Source organism: Pan troglodytes, chromosome 20, assembly GCF_028858775.2.
Source record: "Pan troglodytes isolate AG18354 chromosome 20, NHGRI_mPanTro3-v2.0_pri, whole genome shotgun sequence".
Lineage (NCBI taxonomy): Eukaryota > Metazoa > Chordata > Mammalia > Primates > Hominidae > Pan > Pan troglodytes.
The window spans coordinates 50281099-50304126 of record NC_072418.2 but is presented as its reverse complement, the minus strand read 5'-3'; the positions used below and the strand labels follow the sequence as shown (position 1 = coordinate 50304126).

The 23028-nt window shown below is 53.5% G+C and overlaps 1 protein-coding gene across 1 annotated transcript in view; it reads right to left on the bottom strand.

The window, feature by feature from the left end:
- The window catches only part of DHX34 (DExH-box helicase 34), a 33719-nt gene that overhangs the window by 6069 nt on the left and 4622 nt on the right, over positions 1–23028 (bottom strand). Inside the window, exons 3-12 of the mRNA XM_016936332.4 lie at positions 21630–21941; positions 18852–19106; positions 16902–17004; positions 14278–14495; positions 9843–10017; positions 3703–3896; positions 2930–3031; positions 930–1172; positions 529–702; positions 43–160 (exon numbers count right to left, since the gene is read on the bottom strand). Of these exons, the coding sequence (XP_016791821.2) occupies positions 43–160; positions 529–702; positions 930–1172; positions 2930–3031; positions 3703–3896; positions 9843–10017; positions 14278–14495; positions 16902–17004; positions 18852–19106; positions 21630–21941 (1894 nt within the window). The remainder of the gene's footprint in view (positions 1–42; positions 161–528; positions 703–929; positions 1173–2929; positions 3032–3702; positions 3897–9842; positions 10018–14277; positions 14496–16901; positions 17005–18851; positions 19107–21629; positions 21942–23028) is intronic.

Sequence of the window (23028 nt, the reverse complement as noted above, 5' to 3'; positions counted from 1 at the left end):
CACATCCCGGATGGGGGTTCCTTCCGCCTGGGCTCACTGTACCTCGGCTTCCGTCGCAGTTGCTGGCCTCCAGCTCCTGTGCGTGCAGCACCTCGGGGATGCCAGCGAAGACGCAGGTGGGGTGCAGCACGGCGCCCTGCTTGGCCTGCGTGTGGAAAATCTGCGGAGGACAGACAGAAAGCACAAGCCCTCCTATCTGCTCTCTCCTAGCCCTCCTATCTGCTCTCTCCTTTGCCCAGGATGCCTCTCCTCCACCCTCTGGCCCAGGTCCCCTCCTCCAGGAAGCCCTCCCTGACTCCTCCAAATCTGGGGCAGATGCCCCCTGTGGGCTCCTATAGTGCTCTTGACTCCCCAAGCCCTGCCCACTCTGGGTTGTCTGGGGATGGGTCTGTCCTCCCACTGGGTTGTGAGCCCCATGGGGACAGAACCAGGGTTGTTTCAGTCACCACTGCATTCCCGGCACAGGACAGGCACTCAGGGTTCGTGTGTTGGAGGACAAAACATAGGATGGGGCAGAACAGGCCCCACCTGGTCTGAGTCCTTTCGGCTGCTGTTGAAGGCGTCGGGGACGGCCAGCTGCGGGTACAGGCCCCGGCCCAGCACCAGCTTCAGCAGAGCCAGCTGCTCGCGGCTCAGGTCCTGGGCTGAGCTGGCGGCGGCCTGCAGCTGCGCCAGGTCATGCCGAAGCTTGAACTTCACATCCTGGGGGGAGCACGGGGAGGCAGAGTCTTAGGGGACCTGAGGGGCTCCTACCATGATCCGCAGACCCCCAGGCTCTGCAGATACCTGGGACCAAGCACCGTCCATGGAAACCCGGCTCCTGAAATGAGGACAGGGCCATGTCCCCTGGGACCCCCCAGGAGAGGCCAAGGCCCACCTTGGTAAACCCCACCCACCTACCCCCACACCCCACAGCCCATGGCGCCCACCTGGATGTCCACGCCATCACTGGCCCCTGGGGGGGCTGGGCCAGCCCTGTCCTCGTCACTGGAGCCGCCGTCCTGCTCCTCCTGCAGCCGCAGCACCTTGCGCCTGCGCCCCGCGCCCTCCTCGTGCTGGCGTTTCAGCTGGTGCAGGGCCCGGCGCTCCCGGCGCTGCTGCAGCCGACTGTAGCTGTCCCCTACCGGCGCGGCCTGGGCCCCAGCCAGCAGCCCGTGGTCCTCCAACAGCTCCTAGGGGCAGGTGGGTAGGGGTGAGGGCCTCAGGGCAGGCTCAGTGGGCTCTGGACTCATGGAAATGGGGACCCTCCCAGTGGCAGGGCTGCTAGTGCCCAAAGGGGGCTGAAAACAGCCCCTCGCATGGTGCTGGGCATGGATCGCTGCTCCAGAGAGAGAGCTGTCCTCGCTGGTCGGCGGAGGGAACACCGGGGCCAGGGGCAGGAGGAGGCAGGCGGGGGCATCCAGTGCCTTTTCCCATAGCTGGCTCCAGGCTCTGCTGACTGCCCCACCTGCCCCTTGGGTCTGGGGGGCCCTGCTTTCCCACACAGCCCTGGTGGGCGTCCTGCAATAGTGCTTCTGAGTGTAGCCCTGGGGCATCTGGGCACATGCTGGGAATGCCAAGTCCTGGGCCTCATCCCAGAACGACCAAGTGGAGAGAGGAGGGGGCTCGGCGGGGTTGGCCATCTGGACCCAACAGACCCTCCAGCTGCCTGTGACCCATAAATCTGAGACCCCTGCCCTCCCCGTGCCCACATCTTGTCAACATTCCTCAAGTGACCCAATTTGGTTGGACCTTCTGTTTCCTGCTGAGCCCTGACCGATGGAGGACACAGGAGATTGTGCGTGCATGTGTGTCTGTATGTGTGCATGTGGGTGCAAAGGGCTCACACTTTCCATTAGATTCTCAAAGCATCTGGGGACCAATGAAGCCTGAACACTGCTCTAGCAGCCAGAGAGAACTCGGGACCCATGCTCAGAGCAATCGGGGCACCTGTGGTCCCCAATACCGGGACCCCAGAAATGGTACAGGAGGTGTCGGCTGGGTGACTGCACCCTCTGGGCCTCAGCTTGCCCATCTCCAACCAAACAGAATGGATTACACCAGGAACCCTTTCATTCTATTCTCAATCCATGGATACAACCATGGAAAAGGACCTAACAGCAGGTCTGTCTGCACTCAGATGGAGAACAGTATCTATGAAACAAGCTGCAGAACTGTGTGGGCACAGGAGAAACCCAAATCTTTTTTTTTTTTGAGCGGAGTTTCGCTCTTGTTGCCCAGGCTGGAGTGCAATGGCTCAATCTTGGCTCACCACAACCTTCACCTCCTGGGTTCAAACGACTCTCCTGCTTCAGCCTCCCAAGTAGCTGGGATTACAGGCACGTGCCACCATGCCTGGCTAATTTTTGTATTTTTAGAAGAGACGGAGTTTTACCATGTTGTCCAGGATGGTCACGATCTCCTGACCTCGTGATCCACCCACCTCGCCCTCCCAAAGTGCTAGGATTATAGGCGTGAGCCACCACGCCAGGCTGGCAAGTGCTATTTTTATCCTCTCTTTTTATCGAGGGGAAGCTGAGGCCCAGAGACAAGCAGTAACACACCCGGGGCCACGCTGTCAGAAATGGCAGAGCTGGGATTCGTGGCTGAGGTGTCTGGCTCCAGATGTGCCAGCCAACCACAACCGTAGGCTGCCTCCAACACCATGCCCATGCAGCCAGCTCAGCATCCCCAGTCCGGAGGGCGAGCTCTTCCCGAGGATGCTGCATGTCCACTGACTCGGTCCACCCCTCCAGGAAGCCCTCCTGGATTTCTGCTCCCTTTGCTCTGCCCAGCTGCCCCAACACCTGGTCACCGGGTGGTGGGGGAGGTGGGTGCAGGGTGGGATTCTGGTCTGACCACTGTCCGGGAAGGGGAAGCAGTGTTCTGGAGTGTGCTTACACGCGTCTGCCTGGGTGGGGCCGGCCTTACCCCTCCTCCCGAGCCTCACCTTGAACTGGCGCCGAAGGTTGGCCATCTCGTACAGTCGATGCTCCTCTATGCCCCGGCGGCGGCACCACTTGCGAGAGTTTCTGCTCCGTTCAGATTTCACCTGGGTGGAGGAGCAGACGCCAGGGTGTCAGGGCCTGGCCAGTGCGGGGAGGGAGGGGCTGACCGAGCACCCAGAGCCCCAAAATGGGCATCCCTCAGGGACACCTGCTCTCCTGCTTCCAGATCTCAGCCCCAGTGCCCCCTCCTATGGGAAGCCCTCCCAGACTACCCACAAACTGGGTTAGACGCCCTGCTGGGTTCTCCCAGCCCCCTGGACTCCCCATTCCAGCCCTCTCTGGGTTGTCACTGTCACATCAGTGGTCTGTCTCCCTGCACTGGGCTGTGAGCCCCAGGAGGGCAGGGCCAGGGTAGTTTTGGCACTGATGGGCCCCCAGCACTACACTACAGGGCCAGGGTTAGGGTGAGGACTCAAGGGACATATACTGGATCTCCAGATGCCTCCCAAGGAGCCTGGACTTTCTCCAGGTGGCACAGGTTTTCATCAGTGCTTCAGAAACCCCAGGCTCCTCTCAGCCCCGGGCCTGGGCACATGCTGTCCTGAGCCGAAAGCATGGATGATGGAGACATGGCCCTCCCCAGGCAGGCCCAGTCTGTGGAGGGCTCAGTGGTCCTCCCAGGGTGGGGCTGAGGGTGGGACACGAGGAGGAGCCACAGCCACAGAAGGCCTTGGCCCTGAGCAGGGTGACAGAGGGTCCCCACCACCAGCCTCACCTGCACCCAGGCGTTGAAGACGTTGAAGAGCGTGAAGGGGTCACCCTGGTCGCTCTCCAGCGGCCGCCGTGCTGCCGCGCACTCTGGGCTGCTCTGGGCGCTGCGGGTGAAGGGCGACTGGACGCTAAGCGCGGCTGCGATGGTGAGCACAGGCTCCACCAGGCTGAACATGGAGCCCAGGATCAGCATCTTCCCTGCAGCGGCGGACACGGGGTTGAGGCTCCTGGGTGCCAGGACAGGAGCAGCGCTCGCCCCTCGGGGCCCCAGCCTGCCCTTCCGCCTGCCCTCCTGCTCCCACCCCCTCCATCTTGCCCACTAAGGGTCTCGTGACCCAGATGGAGATTCAAACCCACGCGCTGTGCTTTCTGCTCACGTGGCCATGGGCAAGGGCCTCAGTTTCCCCATCTGTAGATTGGAGATGGCCAGTCCCTGCCTCCTTGGACACACAGGAGACACTGTCTAAGCGCTGACTACTCCTGTCACCAAGTTCCCCACTTTGCTATTTACAACCCACTCCCCCAGCGCTCTGATGCTTCCCTGGCTTGGTCTTTGCTCTAGGAGCTCATTTTGACCCATTGCGGTGGACGTCTCTCCTCCGCGCTAGAGTGTCACCTGTAAGTGAGTCCCTCTCGCTCTGCCCTGGCACAGGCAGGCACTGACTCCTGTGCCTATCACAGGATGAATCTTCTCCTGCAGCCTTTGTTTAGGTCAAGGTGGAAGTGGAAGAGGAAGAGGGGACAGAAGGCGAAGACATGGAGAAACATGGGGCAGGGGCTGGGAGAGGTAGGGAAAGGGGAGGAAGGACAGAGGGGAGGCCACAGACAGGAAAAGTGGCAGGAACCGTCTCCCAGGGTGGCCGAGTCTCACCTGGAGACAGGTGAACCCTGTCTCCATCTGTGAGCGCTCCACAGCGGGCATCTAGACATCCCCTGGTTCTGGGCGCCCAAGCTGACGCTGGACTTCTGGGGACTCCCTTGCCCACCTGTCCTGTAACTAGTGGTCTGTGTCATGTGTCTGACCCGCCCCCACTGTTGACCTTCGCTGACTTTCCATAGTGCCTGTCACAAAACTGGACTCAAGCAGATCACCTGAGGTCAGGAGTTCGAGACCAGCCTGGCCACCATGGTGAAACCCCATCTGTACTAAAAATATAAAAGCTGGGCATGGTGGTGGGTGCCTGTAATCCCAGCTACTCGGAAGGCTGAGGCAGGAGAATCGCTTGAACCCGGGAGGCGGAAGATACAGTGAGCAGAGAGAGCACCACTGCACTCCAGCCTGGGTGACAAGAGTGAAACTCCATCTCAAAAAAAAAAAAAAAAAAAAAAAGGCCAGGCATGGTGGCCCTCGCCTGTAATCCCAGCACTTTGGGAGGCCAAGACGGGTGGATCACCTGAGGTCAGGAGTTCAAGACCAGCCTGGCAAACCTGGTGAAACTCTGTCTCTACTAAAAATACAAAAATTAGCTGGGTGTGGTGGCAGGCGCCTGTAATCCCAGCTACTTGGGAGGCTGAGGCAAGAGAATCACTTGAACCCTGGAGGCGGAGGCGGAGGCTGCAGTGAGCTGAGATCTTGCCATTACACTCTAGCCTGAGTGAACAGAGCAAGACTTCGTCTCAAAAACCAAACAAACAAAAAAAGCTGGCCTCATAAAACAAAGGTGGCAGTAAAGCAGGGCTTGGGGCTGTACTGTGCAGGCCCTTGTCCTATTCCAGGACACCCCAGCTCTGTCACCAGGGACAAGTGGCCCCACCTCGCCGTGACGCTGCTTCCCCATCTGTAAACGGGGGAACAACAGCATTGGCCTCTCCTCAGGCTGCCAAGAGGGTGCTTTGTGTTTCACCCTGTGAAGCGTTCAGAACTCCACCTGGCACAGAGGATGCCCAGCACAGGGTCATCCGTGCCTCTCAGTTCCCACTGTGACCCTGAGCAGCAGTTCTCTGAGCCTCGTTTTCCCCACCGGGAAAGTGGGGGCACCTGCCCCCAGCCCTCAGGGAGATAATGTGTGTGAGGCATTTAGCATCACCTCCGATCAAAGCCAGGCTTCCCCATGCCCTCAGGAGCCTCCTGGGCCCAGCCTCAGTTTCCCCATCTACACACTGGGGGCGATCAGAGGCCATGCCCTCAGGAGCCTCCTGGGCCCAGCCTCAGTTTCCCCATCTACACACTGGGGGCGATCAGAGGCCCTGCCCTCAGCAGGTAAGGATGAAATAATGGAAAGTCCACAGAGCCTTTCACCGGCACACAGCAAGTGCTCACAGAACATTCTTGTGCTTCTCAGTTCAGATTCTCCCTGCTCTAGCCCTGTTTCCTTCCAAAACAAAAATGAGGCCGGGCACAGGGGCTCATGCCTGTAATCCCAGCACTTAGGGATGCCGAGGCTGGTGGATCACTTGAGGTCGGGAGTTCAAGACTAGCCTGGCCAATGTGGTGAAACCCTGTTTCTACTAAAAAATACAAAAACTGAGTGTGGTGGCACATGCCTATAATCCCAGCTACTCAGGAGGTTGAGGTGGCAGGATCACTTGAACCCGGGAGGTGGAGGTTGCAGTGAGCCAAGATCATGCCAGCAGAGTGAAACTCCATCTCTAAATAAATAAATAAATAAATAAAACAAAAATGAACCATCTTCTTAGCCTGGGCAGCCCTCCAAGTCCAGCGGATCCAGCCGCCTGCCCACACTGAAGCCCTGCTGTGCTGCAAGGATGGGGGGCTTTAATGGTGTTAACACACACATGGGTGGTCCTGCCATGGTGGGCCTCAGGCTGCTGGAAATAGAAAGTCTTGAGTCAGGAGAATCGGGCAAGATGAACAAGCCTCAGTCAGTGAGCTCCCCGGGAGGGGCGAGCATGACTCAGGAATGAGGGAGAGGAAGAGTTTTGACATCCTTGAGCCCGCAAGAGAGGGGTGTGGGGCAGAGCTGGGGACACGCTGTGCAGAGGAGAGAGGTGGGAGGGGTCTGAGCTGTGGAAAAGCCAAGACTTCTTTCTGCGTTTGGGGGATCTTGGGTACTCCACCTGCCTGTGCCTCCCAAGGGAGGCCCTGTCATGACCCCAAGTGCTGGGGAATCCAAGCGAGAGAGCCTGTCTTTCCTGTCACTCACGCACAACCAGGGCACTTTGCGTCACATTCTCTGAAACAGCCTTGCAAGCCAGACACCACAGGCCACACCCAGCCTCTGGTGGTGGCATCTGCAGCGTCAGGTGAGTGCCTGAGACACTGACGGTGCACACAAGAACGACAGGGTCAGAGGGTCTGCTGGCCCCAAATCCCTCAAGATTAACGCCCTATTCCTGATGACACAGCATGGGGACGAGGAGCACCACATCTGCTTGTGACTGGCTACTGAAGACCTGAGATCAGGAGGGCTGGGAACTGAAAATGGTCTCCATCGACCTCTGTGGACCCGCCCTTTCCAGATCCTCACAGAACCGCCAGGTCAACTGATCAATTTTCTGGCCACCTTCAGCCACTTAGGACCCAGTTCCACTTAAACACTTCCCATTTAATTCAAAGCTCCTCACCTGACCCAGGGCCAGAGGGACAGCTGTCCCCTCCCCTCCTTCAGGCCTCTGCCCAGATGTCACTGTTCAGTGAGGCCTCCCAGGACAGCCAATTAACACTGCTCCCAGCCCCCACTGTGCCCACCGTGCCCTGCATCCACCTGAGCAGCAATCAGCGGCTGACATTCCGTGTTTTCCCTCATTTATCTGCCCCTGTCCATCTCCCGTTACATGTGAGCTCCGTGAGGGCAGGAGTTTTGTTTTATTCACTGTTGTATCTCTGGCATCTAGACTAGGACCTGGCACAGAGCAGGTGCTCAAAAATTATTTAATGAATGGGCCAGGAGCTGTGGCTCACACCTGTAATCCCAGCAGTTTGAAAGGCCGAAGTGGGCAGATCACTTAAAAGTCAGGAGTTCAAGACCAGCATGGCCGACATGGTGAAACCTTGACACTACTAAAAAAACAAATATTGCCCGGGCGCAGTGGCTCATGCCTGTAATCCCAGCACTTTGGGAGGCAGGCAGAACACTTGAGGTCAGTAGTTTGAGATCAGCCTGACCAACATGGTGAAACTCCTTCTCTACTGAAAAAACAAATACTGGCCGGGCACGGTGGCTCAAGTCTGCAATCCCAGCACTTTGGGAGGCTGAGGTGGGCAGATCACTTGAGGTCAGGAGTTCGAGACCAGCCTGGCCAACATGATGAAACCCCGTCTCTACTAAAAATACAAAAATTAGCCAGGCGTGGTGGCGTGAGCCTGTAATTTTAGCTACTCATGAAGCTGAGGCAGGAGAATTGCTTGAACACAGGAGGTGGCAGTTAGCTGAGATCACACCACTGCACTCCAGCCTAGGCAACAGAGCAAAAACACTGTCTCAAAACAAAACAAAACAAAAATTAGCCAGGTATGATGGCGGGCACCTACAGTCTCAGCTACTCAGGAGGCTGAGGCAGGAGAATTGCTTGAATCCAGGAGGCAGAAGTTCCAATGAGCTGGGATCGCACCACTGCACTTCAGCCTGGGCAACAGAGCGAGACTCCATCTCAAAAAGAAAAAAAAACATATATATATGTGTGTGTATATATATATGTGTATGTATATATATGTGTGTGTATATATATGTGTGTGTGTGTGTGTGTGTATATATATATATATACACACACACACACACACACACACACATTCAATGGACCGGGAGCAGTGGCTCAAGCCTGTAATCACAGCACTTTGGGAGGTCAAGGCGGGCAGATCACCTGAGGTGGGGAGTTCGAGACCAGCCTGACCAACATAGAGAAACCCCAGCTCTACTAAAAATACAAAATTAGCCGGGCATGGTGGCGCATGCCTGTAATCCCAGCTACTCGGGAGGCTGAGGCAGGAGAATCGCTTGAACTCAAGAGGTGGAGGTTGTGGTGAGCCGAGATGGCACCATTGCACTCCAGCCTGGGCAACAAGAGCGAAACTCAGTCTCAAAAAAAAAAAAAAAAAAAAAGGATTTAATGAATGAATGATGAGACTGTTGGTTACATCTCCCACCTTCTCCCTCTCACTCCACTGCAGCCACACGGGGCTCCTCACTGTTCCCGTAGCAGCAGGCACGTGCCCCCACAGGGCCTCTGTACTGGCTGTTCCCACTGCCCGAACACCCTCATGCACCATCTGCACTGTCCAATACGGCCGCCTCTGGCCACACATGGCTACTGAGCAGTTGAACATGGCTGGTCCAAACCAAGATTTCCAAGACGTCGTATGGTAAAAAATAACATAAAATCTTGCAAAAATGTTTATATTGATTATGTTAAAATTGTGATGTTTTAGGTATATTAGGTTAAATCAGCTATTTTATCAAAATGAATCTCACCTGTTTGTTTTTGCTTTTTTTTTTTTTTTTTTTTTGAGATGGAGTCTCACTCTGTTGCCCAGGCTAGAGTACAATGGCATGGTCTCGGCTCACTGCATCACTGCAACCTCTACCTCCCAGGTTCAAGCGATTCTCCTACCTAACCCTCCCAAGTGGCTGGGATTACAGGCGTGTGCCACCAGACCCAGCTAATTTTTGTATTTTTAGTAGAGACAGGGTTTCACCATGTTGGCCAGGCTGGTCTCGAACTGCTGACCTCGTGATCTACCTGCCTTGGCCTCCCAAAGTGCTGGGATTACAGGTGTGGGCCACTGTGCCGGCCATGTTTCTCAACTTCTGCTGGCAAGCATGTTCCAGTATTTGCATGGCTCCTAGCCCTCATCTCCATTTCTCTGCACAGATGTTACCTTCCCCATGAGGTCTGCCTTATACATGAGGCCTGTATTACAAACTGCAACTCCCCATTCCCCAACCCCGTTGTTTCTTCTCTCCAGAACACTAGGCACCATCTGATCTACTATGCCTTTTCCTTATTGTCCTAATTTATTGCTGGTCTTCTTCACCAAAATGTCAGCTCCCTGAGGTCAGAGATTTGTGTCTGTTCTGTCCACTGCTATATGCCCAGCACCTAGAACAGTGCCTGGCCCAGTGAAGAGTGAATAAATGAACTGGACCCAGGGAAGAAACAGACTTGCCCCCAGGCCACTCAGAGAGTGAGCTGTGCCCATACCCGCTCCTGGGGCCCTGAGTGATCACGAGGGGGGTGGGTACTCACCAATAACAACGTCCACAGGCAGCTGGGCCAGCAGGGACCCAATGGGTGTGAGGGCCTCTGAGCTGTCCAGGGCCCCCTGGTCCCGGAGGTAGAGGATGGCGGTTTCCAGGCTGGCTGGTGGTGGGGGCTCGATGAAGGGGAAGGTTCGGGGGTCCCCCACACTCATGCTCTTCATCTAGAATGAGAAGCAAAACCCCCAAGATTGGGGAACACAAGAGCCACCGTGCAGCACAGGGGGGCTCAGAGATCACAAATTCATGATCTCTGAATTCCTAGTGTTGGCCGGGTGTTGTGGCTCACGCCTGTAATCCCAGCACTTTGAAAGGCCAAGGCAAGCGGATCACTTGAGGTCAGGAGTTCAAGACCATCCTGGCCAACATGGTGAAACCCCGTCTCTACTAAAAATACAAAAATTAGTGGTGGTGCATGACTGTAATCCCAGCTACTCGGGAGGCTGAGGCAGAAGAATCGCTTGAACCCAGGAGGTGGAGATCGCAGTAAGCCGAGATCGCGCCTCTGCACTGCACTCCAGCCTGGCAATACACCGAGACTCCATCTCAAATTCCCAGTGTCAGCCAGGCACAGTGGCTCATGCCTGTAATCCTAGCACTTTGGGAGGCCGCAGCAGGTGGATCACTTGAGGTCAGGAGTTTGAGACCAGCCTGGCCAACATGGTGAAACCCCATCTCTACTAAAAATACAAAAATTAGCCGGGTGTGGTGGCGAGTGCCTGTAATCTCAACTACTTGGGAGGCTGAGGCAGGAGAATTGCTTGAACCTGGAAGGCGGAGGTTGCAGTGAGCCGAGATTGCACCACTGCACTCCAGCCTGGGCCACAGAGTGAGATTCTATCTGAAAAATAAAATAAAATTCCCAATGTCAAGATCCACTGTGCAGAGGCAGGCAAGGAGGGCTGCTGTCTCTGTATCTGTCTGCCTAGCACATCTTGCCCCAGACTCTGACCATGGAGGAGAGGCACGTGACCTGAGCTGGACCAATCAGAATCCTTCCATGAGACTGGAGCCAGGAAGAGCATTCCCAGCATCCTCTCTGGTTGTGGCCAGGATGGAAGCCTATCTTATTAACCCAGAACTGCTGTGACCTTTGACTTTGTCCATTTTTTGGAAATGGGCCCATCTACAGCAGATGGAGAAATTCTTGGATTGTTCCTAAGTTAGACATGCCGCCTCATGAATGCACAAAATGGTAAGATCCCCCTTTCTGCCTACAATAGTTTCAGTTGTATTTCTCTCACTTACAACCAAAAGAATCCCAATTAATGCAGCAGTCCAGGCAGGCAGTAGATGGTGGGAGAATTAAGTGACAGCATATGTCCACCCCGGGGTCTGGCGTGGCATACGTAAGCAAACAGCACCTCTCTGGTGACTGGAAGAAAGAGAGGCTGGCAAGGCAGCTCATGTGACAGCCAGAGAGCGAGAAGGAAGCTCAGAGAACTCTGTTTGCCTGGCTTTGATCCGAGGGCACTAGAAGTTCTGGCGTCCACCTGCAAGCAGCTGCTGCTCCTTCCTCCCTGCTGACCAAGCCTTGATGCCGTCTATGAGTTCACCCAATACTCATTTAAAAACCTTTATAGGCCGGGCGCGGTGGCTCATGCCTGTAATCCCAACACTTTGGGAGGCTAAGGCAGGCAGATCACCTGAGGTCAGAAGTTCAAGATCAGCCTGGCCAACATGGTGAAACTCCCTCTCTACTAAAATTACAAAAATTAGCTGGGCCTGGTGGCACCCATCTGTGGTCCCAGCTACTCGGGAGGCCAAGGTAGGAGAACCACTTGAGCCTGGGAGGTGGAGGTTGCAGTGAGCCGAGATAACACCACTGCACTCCAGGCTGGGTGACAGAGTGAGACTCTGTCCCAAAAATAAATAAATAAATAAATAAATAACCTTTACATTAGAAGCTCAATTTAAAGAGGCAGGGGGCAGGGCCTGGGGTTTTTTAAATTCTCCAGGTGTTTCTAGTATGCAGTTGGGGCTGAGACGCTGCTCTGATCAACTCAGGCAATGCCACAACCCTAGACAATTGCGGGGCATAGGGTGAACACATATGACCCGGTTCTGCTGACAAGAGAGGATGAGAGACTGGCCAGAGGAGTCTAGAAAATGTTCCTGTGGCCTTAAAAATTAGACCCACAGAGAAGGGCAGTTCCTTCCTTCTGCCTCCGGATGGTAAAGGAGGAGGAGGAGGTGACGCCCACTGTGCCTGGAGCCAGCGGCCACTCACGAAGCAGGCTCTGACACCTGGTGGCCTCGGATGGAGCCCTGACTCTACTACTTGCCAGCTGTGTGACCTGGGGCAATATTTTCTCTCTCTCTGCATCCTTCTTCTGGTCCAAAAATTAGGGTAAGACTACCTACCCCATGGACTTTGTTTTTTTATGAGACAGGGTCTTGCTCTATCACTCAGGCTGGAGTGCAGTGATGCAATCAAGGCTCACTGCAGCCTCGAACTCCTGGGCTCTAGCGATCCTCCTGCCTCAGCCTCCTGCGTGGGACCACAGGTGTGTGCCATCACACTGGGCTAATTTTTAAATTTTTTCTAGAGTCAGGGCCTCACCGTGTTGCCTAGGCTGGTCTCGACTTCCTGGCCTCAAGCAATCCTCCTGCCTCAGCCTCCCAAAGTGCTGGGATAACAGGCATGAGTCACTCATTGTGCCCGGCAGCACTAGTATTTTTTTTTTTTTAAAGATGAAATCAAACAGAATAGAAAATAGTGTGCACCTCCTGCAGGAAGGCCACTGGTTTGTGCTACACCCGCACGTGAGCCTGTGGCAGACACCATCAGCTGCTCCCAACTTTCCTTTTCCTTTTGTTCCTAGGCACAAGGACTACACTTCCCAGCCTCCTTCACGGTTGGGCGTGGCCACGAGACTGAGGACTGACCAGGAGTGGTGAGTGCAAGGCAAGTGCACCATTTGCAGGCTCGACCCGCAAACCCTCCTGTACTCACTTCCCACACCCTTGACCCTTTGGCTGGCTGGACACATATGCAGGAAAAGCCCCTGGGGAGATTATAGAGCCACAAGAGTGAAGGACCCTGGGTCCCTGAATAAAGAAAATTGCCTGCCAACCTGTAAACCACCATTCCGCTGTTGGCCATTCGTGACCATGTGTATTTGTCATGGCAGTCTAACCTATGCTAAATTAACAAATGAGATACAAATCATGACATAAAATGTATTGAGAAACCCTGGTTTTAAAAGCCCTTTCCTGCTAGGTTTCCTGTTACAGCTGAAAGCATTCTGATTGAGTCACTGGTTCTTCCTTTGACCCTATGGAAATTTTTTTTTTTTTTTTTTGAGATGGAGTCTTGTTCTGTCGCCCAGGCTGGAGTGCAGTGGCGTGATCTCGGCTCACCGCAACCTCCACCTCCCGGGTTCAAGCAATTCTCCTGCCTCAGCCTCCCGAATAGCCGGGCTTACAGGTGCACACCACCACACCCGGCTAATTTTTTGTATTTTTAATAGAGACTGGTTTCACCATGTTGGTCATGCTGGTCTCAAACTCCTGGTATCAAGTGATCCACCCGCCTTGGCCTCCCAAAGTGCTGGGATTACAGGTGTGAGCCACCATGCCCAGCTGACCCTATGGATTTAAGGAACAATTCTCCCCTCAACAAGGGTTTTGACATTTGGAAGGGATGGGTTCCCCTCAGTGGCTTGGCTAGCCCTGTCCTTCCTGACCCTGACACTCTGGGGTTGGGTCCTGTGTAAATGCTTCCTGGCTGGCTGGGCACAATGGCTCATGGCTGTAATCCCAGTACTTTGGAATGCCAAGGTGGGAAGATCACTTGAGCTCAGGAGTTTGAGACCAGCCTGGGCAACATAGCAAGACCTGATCTCTACTAAAAATAAAAAAAGTTAGGCCGGGCGCAGTGGCTCATGCCTGTAATCCCAGCACTTTGGGAGGCCGAGGAGGGTGGATTACAAGGTCAGGAAATCAAGACCATCCTGGCTAACATGGTGTAACCCCATCTCTACTAAAAAAAAATACAAAAAATTAGCTGGGCCTGGTGGCACCCATCTGTGGTCCCAGCTACTCGGAAGGCTGAGGCAGGAGAATCACTTAAACCTGGGAGGCGGAGGTTTCAGTGAGCCGAGATCGCACCACTGCACTCCAGCGTGGGCGACAGAGGGAGACTCCGTCTCAAAAATAAATAAATAAATAAAAATTTAAAAGTTAGCCAAGCGTGGTGGTGTGTGCCTGTGGTCCCAGCTACTTGGGAGGTGGAGGTAGGAGGATCATTTGAGCCTTTAATATGGAGGCTGCAGTGAGCCATGATCACAGCACTGCACTCTAGCCTGAGTGACAGAGCAAGACGCTATCTCAAAATAAAATAAAATAAAATAAAAAAGGCCTCCCAGGTTCCTCCCTGTGCCAGCAGTTAGGATATAGTCCCCTTTCTGCCCGTGCCTCACCTGCAGCACCAACGAGTCCAGGGCCACCCTCCGAATTTCCGGGACGGGGTAGGGGGCGAAGGCATCATAGTCCGATTCGGCATAGAGGCGGAAGCAGACTCCGGGGCCCGTGCGGCCCGCCCGGCCCTTCCGCTGCTCTGCGCTGGCCTGACTAATCCAGAACTCCTGCAGCCGCTGCAGCTTGGCCTGCGGATCGTAGCTCATCTCCTTCACCTTTCCTGGATGGGAGCAATGAGGAAAGGGAGTCTGTGTGTGGCAGCCACGTGCGGCCGGCCACGCGCCTGGCTCTTGTTACTCGCCAACACCCTCACTTACTCCTTTATTCTGTTAATGCTAACTGAGGGCTTATTCTGCACCCAACTCTGACATTTTGTTCATTTATTCTTTCATTTCCTCACACATCTTTTTTTTTTCTTTTTTTCTTTTTTTTTTTTTTTTTTTTGAGACAGGGTCTCACTGTCTCCCAGGCTGGAGTGCAGTGGCTCAGTCAGAGCTCACTGCAGTCTCAACCTCCCAGGCTCAAGCGATGATCCTACTAGCTCAGCCTCCCGAGTAGCTGGGACTAAAGGTGCACGCCAACACACCCGGCTAATTTTTTGCAGCGACGGGGTTTCACAGGCTGATCTCAAACTCCTGGGCTCAAGCAATCTGCCTGCCTCAGGCTCCCAAAGTGATGGGGTTACAAGCGTGGGCCACTGCACCCAGCCTTTCACTCACACATCTTTTCATTTATTTTCCCAAGTCTTTGTTTCTTCAGAGGTTCACTTATCCAATAAATACTTATTAAGCACCTACTATATACCAGGCACTGCACTAGGCACTAGGGGAACAGCAGTGAGCTAAACAAAGGTCCTAGTCTCACAGGACTGAACAGAGCACCATATTTCCTCCAGTGTCAGAACAACCTTTTTTTACATTTTCTTTCTTTTCTTTTTTTGAGATGGAGTTTCGCTCTTATTGCCCAGGCTGGAGTGCAATGGCACGATCTCGGCTCACTCTGCCTCCTGAGTTCAAGCGATTCTCCTGCCTCAGCCTCCTGAGTAGCTGGGATTACAGGAACCCGCCATCATGCCCGGGTCATTTTTGTATTTTTAGTAGAGACGGGGTTTCACCATGTTGGCCAGGCTGGTCTTGAACTCCTGACTTCAGGTGATCCACCTGCCTCAGCCTCCCAAAGTGCTGGGATTACAGGCATGAGCCACAGCACCTGGCAGACATTATTTTTTTAATTTCTCTCTCTCTCTTTTTTTTTTAAACAGGGTCTCGCTCTGTTGCCCAGGCTTGAGGGCAGTGGCACAATCACAGGTCACTGCAGCCTCGATTTCCTGGGCTCAGGTGATTCTCCCACTTCAGCCTCCTGAGCAACTGGGACTACAAGCACGCACTACCATGCCTGGCTAATTTTTGTATTTTTAGTAGGGGCGGAGTTTCACCATGTTGTCCAGGCTGGTCTCAAACTCCTAACTTCAAGTGACCTGCCTGCCTTGGCCTCCCAAAGTGCTGGTATTACATGTGTGAGCCACCGCACCCAGCCGGGACGGCCTGTCATTGTCATTTTTCAGATGAGCCAACCGATACATGAAGTGTCAGTCACATGACCCCAGCCACACAGCCAGCACTAAACCTGGCCAGGCAGGCTCCAGTGTCTCCAAACACTATGCTATGCTGACTTCCCAGAGAACATTCCAGTCAGGAAGACAGAAAGTGAGCAAACAGAGCAGCACATAAAATAGAATGCCGGGCTGGGCGTGGTGGCTCACGCCTGTAATCCCAGCACTTTGGGAGGCTGAGGCAGGCAGCACTTGAGGTCAGGAGTTCGAGACCAGCCTGGCCAACATGGTGAAACCCCATCTCTCCTAAAAATACAAAAATTAGCCGGGCGTGGTGATGCATGTCTGTAATCCCAGCTACTTGGGAGGCTGAAGCAGGAGAATCACTTGAACCCGGGAGGCAGAGCTTGCACCATTGCACTCCAGTCTGGCAACAGAGCAAGACTCCATCTCAAAACAACAACAACAACAACAAAAAACAGAATGTCAATCCCCCTCATATGACAAGCAACAGTGGATGGAGGAGGGGGATATCTCTTAGACAGAGTGGACAGTATGGGCCTCTCTGACGGGTGGACGTTTATGCGGGCCCTGAAATGAGGTGAGGGCGTCACCTGTGTGGATACCTGGAGAAAGACAGCTCTCAGCAGAGAGAACAGTACAAAGGCCCCACGGCAGAAGCAGGCTTGGAAGGTGTGAGAAAAATTAAGATGTTGCCATTGGTCCATGGCCCCACACATCGTCTTCCAGCATCCCAATTCTGGAAATCCAAAATCTGAACTGCTCGAAAATCTGAAATGTTTTCACCACTAACGTGACCCTCCAATGAAATGCTCACTGGAGGATTTCAGATTTCTGGATTTGACATACTCAAATAATAAAATCGATACAAATATTCCAAATTCAAAAAAACCCGAAATTCCAAACACTTCTGGTTGCAAGCATTTTGGATATGGGAAAGTCAACTGTACTTCCCAATCCAAGCTGGTGCGCCCCTGCCACACACACACACCTCCGGACCCCATGCTCCTAAGTCCTTGGGGGTGGTGGGTAGGGGCTCATGGTGGTCCTTACCGGAATCTACTACGAAGCGGATCCCGTCAATGGTGACTGAGGTCTCAGCAATGTTGGTGGAGAGGATGCATTTCCGGACTCCAGGGGGTGCCACATCAAATACCTGGGAGGAAGGGAGGGGGTGGTGTCAGGAACTAACTCAGCCCCGACTAACCTATGTGTCCAATTTCTTGCCCACCCCCGTGTCAGCAGCTTCCCTGGAACCCTTTCCTCCTTCAGAGACCTCCCTTTTGGAGATGGCTCACCATCCACCCCATCACCTGGGCCATCCTGGGCCCTCCCCCACCCTCAGACGGAGTCTTGCTCTGTCGCCCAGGCTGGAGTGCAGTGGCGTGATCTCGGCTCACTGCAACCTCTGCCTCCCGGGTTCAAGCAATTATCTTGCCTCAGCCTCCTGAGCAGCTGGGATTTACAGGTGCCCGCCACCATGCCCGGCTAATTTTTGTATTTTAAGTAGAGACGGGGGTCTCACCATGTCAGCCAGGCTGGTCTTGAACTCTTGACCTCAGGTGATCTGCCTGCCTTGGCCTCCCAATGTGCTGGGATTACAGGCATGAGCCACCACACCTGCTCCCCCGACCTGAACATCTTGAACTTTTTTTTTTTTTTTGAGACAGGATCCCACTCTGTGGCCTACACTGGAGTGCAGTGGCATGATCACAGCTCACTGCAGCCCTGACCTCCCGAGCTCATGCGATCCTCCTACATCAGCCTCCCAAGTAGCCGGGATTATAGGCACATGCCACCATGCCCAGCTAGTTCTCTTTCGTTTTGTAGAGACAAGGTCTCACTGTGTTGCCTAGGATGGTCTCTAACTCCTGAGCTCAAGTGATCCTCCTGTCTCAGCTTCCTGTGCTGGGATTATAGGCGTGAGCCAACGTACCAGGCCATCTGGAACTTTTCTTGAAATCCTTTCCTCCTCCGACAGCCCAGCCCCTGCCCTGGTCCAGGCCTCTCCTCGCCCACTCTGATCCTACTCCAGCTTCCCCTCAGATCTCTGGCCTGTAGACTCACATGGCAGCCAGAGGGATCTGCTGAAGCATAAACTGGCACTGCCCCCACTAGGGGAGGATCGCTTGAGCTCAGGAGTTTGAAACCAGCCTGGGCAACACAGTGAGACCTCTTTGCTACTAAAATTCAAAAAAAAATTAACGGAGGCCGGACACAGTGGCTCACACCTGTAACCCCAGCACTTTGGGAGGCTGAGGCAGGCAGATCACTTGAGGTCAGGAGTTCGAGACCAGCCTGGCCAACATGGCGAAACCCCGTCTCTACTCAATATACAAAAGATTAGCCGGACGTGGTGGCGGGTGCCTGTAGTCCCAGCTACTCAGGAGGCTGAGGCAGGAGAATCGCTTGAACCCGGGAGGTGGAGATTGCAGTAAGCCACGATCATGCCACTGCACTCCAGCCTGGATGACAGAGTGAGACTCTGTCTCAAAAAGAAAAAAAAATTAATGGAGTTTAGTGACACACACCTATAGTTGCTACTTGGGAGACTAAGGAGAGAGGATCACTTGAGCCCAAGAAGTCAAGGCTGCAGTGAGCCCTGATCGTGCCACTGCACTCCAGCCTGGATAACAGAGCAAGACCCTGTTTCAAAAAAAAAAAAAACTGTTTTGGAACACAGCCTCACCCACTCAGTTTATGGCTGCTTTCATGCTGCAACAGTGGGGCTGAGTAGCTGTGACAGACAGAGAGCCCATGGTCGATAGGACTGACATCATCTACTCCGACCCTTCATAGAAAGTTTGCCGACCTCTGGTTTAGAGCATGGGCTCCGGGGCCAAACTACCTGGGTTCGCAGCCTGGCTCTGCCACTAGGTGGCTACGACTTTGCACAAGTACAGCCTCCGGGCCCTGTGTTTGTGGAGTTACACAAGTCCTGTGCGCAGCCACCCCTGACTCATGCAGACCCCCCGCCTGCCCCACTCGGGCTTCCTGTGATACCTTGTCCTGGTCGGCCACAGACAGGGCGCTGTGCAGTGGCAGTACCACCCAGCGCTGGGTGTGGCTGGCATAGGTCTGGGCAGCCTCCAGCACGGCGCTGATCTCCGCCATGCCGCTGAGGAAGACGAGGAGGTCACCCCGCTCCTCAGGCGGGTACTTGTGGTCAATGGACTCCAGCACCCTCAGGAAAGGCCGCGGGTCCAGCTTCTCTGACTTGGACGTGGTCGGCTCCGCCTCCTGCGGCTGGTACACAACCTGAAAGGAGACAGCCCCAGGTAGAAGCACACCCTGTCCCTCCAGCTCAGAGCAATGGGCTGGGGAGGCTGCAGGCTGACGGGGGAGACCACAGGCTAACGGAGAAGACACAGTGCAACAGGTCCAGGCTGGTGGGCAACTCTGTTCCATGTGGTCATTCAGGGATCCAGGCTTCTCCTTTCTCATTATGCCACCATCTCATTGGGCAGGATTTCTCAAAGTCAGCAAGATTGACATTTCAGTCTGGATAATTCCTTGTTGTGGGGGCTGTCCTGTTCATTGTAGGATATTTAGCAGCATCCCTGGCCCCTACCCACTAGATGCTAGTAGTCTTCTCCACTGCTTGTGACTATTAAAAATGTCTCCAGACATTGCCATATGTTCCCTCTGGGGCAAAACCACCCCTAATTGAGAAACAGTCAGGTGATAGACAGCACACTCCAGCTAGATAATTTCTGAAGGATGTAATAAAAAGACAAAGTAACAAAGCAACTGCAAGGCTTGTGGGGTGCTGGCAATGTTTGACTTTTCTAAACCTGGGTGCTAGCTACGCAGATGTATGTAACTGGTGAAAACTAATTAAGCTATATACTTACAATGCATGCATTATCTTATGTTTAGAGTAGCTTCAACAGGAAAAATATTCTAGGTGATGAAACCAGGATTAAAAACCTAGAAATCAGGTTGGTTGGCTGACCAGGAGAGGACCCTGAGCCTGAGCCAGGTTGGTTGGCTGATTTCCCGGCATAGTTGGCTCACACCTGTAATCCTAGCTCTTTGGGAGGCCAAGGCGGGAGGATTGCTTGAGCTCAGGTATGCGTGACCAGGCAGACAACATAGCAACACGTCGTCTCTACTAAAAAAAACAAAAAACAAAAAACAAAAACCCTAGAAAATATTTCTCAGGAAGCAGCCTCATTCTTTTTGAGACAGGGTCTCGCTCTGTCACCCAGTGGCATGATCTCGGCTCACTGCAGCCTCCACCTCCCAGGTTCAAGCAATTCTCCCACCTCAGCCTCCTGAGTAACTGGGATAACAGGGGCGCACCACCACTCGAGCTAATTTTTGCATTTTTAGTAGAGACGAGGTTTTACCTTGTTGGCCAGGCTGGTCTCAAACTCCTGACCTTAGGTGATCCACCCGCCTCGGCCTCCCAAAGTGCTGGGATTACAGGCATGAGCCACCACACTCGGCTCGCACTCTCTCTCTCTCTCTCTTTCTTTTCTTTCTTTTTTTTTTTTTTGAGATGGGATCTTGCTCTGTTCCCAGGGTGGAGTGCAGTGGAGCGATCTTGGCTCACTGCAACCTCGACCTCCAGGTTCAAGCAATTCTCCTGCCTCAGCCTCCCAAGTAGCTGGGATTACAGGCGTGCATCACCATGCCCAGCTAATTTTTGTATTTTTAGTGGAGATGGGATTTCACCATGTTGGCCAGGATGGCCTTGGGCTCCTGACCTCGTGATCTTTCTGCCTTAGCCTCCCAAAGTGCTGGGATTACAGGCACCAGCCACTGTGCCCGACCCATTCTTTCTTTTTTTATGGCTGCTTAGAAGGCAAATTGATGGGCATCTGGAACCAGAAATCACAAGAGACAATGAAGTTCTTCCTGTAAGTCTTGACTATATAGACAAGGATAACTCACTAGGACAGTGTTTCTCAATTAGGGGTGGTTTTGCCCCCCAGGGAACATATAGCAATATCTGGAGACATTTTTAATAGTCACAACCAGTGGAGAAGACTACTAGCATCTAGTGGGTAGGGGCCAGGGATGCTGCTAAATATCCTATGATGCACAGGACAGCCCCCACGACAAGGAATTATCCAGACTGAAATGTCAATCTTGCTGACTTTGAGAAATCCTGCCCAGTGAGATGGTAGAGTAATGAGAAAGGAGGAGCCTGGATCCCTGAATGACCACATGGAACAGAGTTGCCCAACAGCCTGGACCAGCCACACTGTTATATGAGAGAAATAAACTTCTCTTATTTGAGACTTTACATTTTTGGGTCTTTTTTTTTTTTTTGAGACAAAGTCTCACTCTGTCACCTAGGCTGGAGTGCAGTGGCGCGATCTCGGCTCACTGCAAGCTCCGCCTCCCAGGTTCACGCCACTCTCCTGCTTCAGCCTCCCGAGTAGCTGGGACTACAGGCACCCACCACCATGCCTGGGTAATTTTGTTTTTGTGTTTTTAGTAGAGATGGGGTTTCACCATGTTAGCCAGGATGGTCTCAATCTCCTGACCTCGTGATCCACCCACCTCGGCCTCCCAAAGTGCTGGGATTACAGGCATGAGCCACGGCGCCCAGCCATTTTTGGGTCTTCTTGTAACAGCTTTTACTCTAACAAGCACTTAGCACTCTAACCAGCTGATTATGAATGCTCAGAAAATGGTAGCTTTAAAAAGAGAGAACATCTTTAAATAAAAGAGATGGGAGATACAGCAGCAGAGAGAAGAGGCATGTCCAGGTTTGGACAGAGACCAGGTTGGAGGTCTGGGGATGTGGGAGGAGGGGGAAGTACTCACCGTGATGGGGAACAGCCTCCCAGGCACCTGTACCACAGGGGCATTGCTGAAATAGCTGGAGAAGAGCGAGATGTTGATGGTGGCCGACATGAGGATGACCTTGAGGTCAGGCCGCGTGGGCAACAGGCGCTGGAGGACGCCCAGGAGGAAATCGTTGTGGAGATGCCGCTCATGGACTTCATCCACAATCAGGACCTCATACTGGGGCAGGCTGGGTTCCCGCTGGATTTGTCGCAGGAGCAGCCCCACTGTCAGGAATACAATCTTGGTGGCCGCCGAACGTGTGCTCTCAAAGCGGATCTGGTAGCCGACCTGGGGTGGGAGAAAGAAAGGATCAGGAGAGGACCCTGAGCCTGCGTACCAGCCCCTGGCCCTGCCCAAATTGAAAATCTAAGCAGGCCGGGTGCGGTGGCTCACGCCTGTAATCCCAGCACTTTGGGAGGCAGAGGCGGGCGGATCACCTGAGGTAGGGAGTTCGAGATCCGCCTAACTAACATAGAGAAACCCCATCTCTACTAAAAATACAAACAAAATTAGCCGGGCATGGTGGCGCATGCCTGTAATCCCAGCTACTTGGGAGGCTGAGGCAGGAGAATCACCTAAACCCGGGAGGCGGAGGTTGCAGTGAGCCAAGATCGCACCATTGCACTCCAGCCTGGGCAACAAGAGTGAAACTCCATCTCAAAAAAAAGGAAAAGCAAAAAGAAAATCTAAGCAAATACCATGCCTACCCATCAGACTCTGGAGTCCAACAGCTTGGGTTTGAATCTCACCTCTGCCACTTAGTGCCAACTGACCTTGGGCAGGCAATGCCATCCCTTATAGTTCTCCTCCTAGATGCTGTGAGAATTCCATGTGACAATGCACAGAAAGTATCTAGCACTGTGCCTCATGTATATATAATATTAACTATATAGCAATAACCTTTTCTTGAGTCCCTGCTATGTGCCAGGACATTATATGCCACTCTAAGTGCTTTATGTATATCAACCCATTTCATCCTCATGACCACCATGAGACAGAAGGACTATTATTGGCCTTCCAAGATGGCAGTTTGCATTGTAGTGATCGTCAAGAATTACCCTCGCAGCCCAGCGTGGTGGCTTACACCTGTAATCCCAAAACTCTGGGAGGCCGAAGTGGGTGGATCACCTGAGGTCAGGAGTTTGAGCCCAGCCTGACCAACATGGTGAAACCCCGTCTCTACTAAAATTACAAAAATTAGCTGGGCATGGTGGCGGGTGCCTGTAATCCCAGCTACTCAGGAGGCTGAGGCAGGAGAATTGCTTGAACCCGGGAGGCAGAGGTTGCAGTCAGCCAAGATCGCACCAATGCACTCCAGCCTGGGCCACAGAGTGAGACTCCGTCTCAAAAAAAAAGTGATGAGCCTTTAGGACAT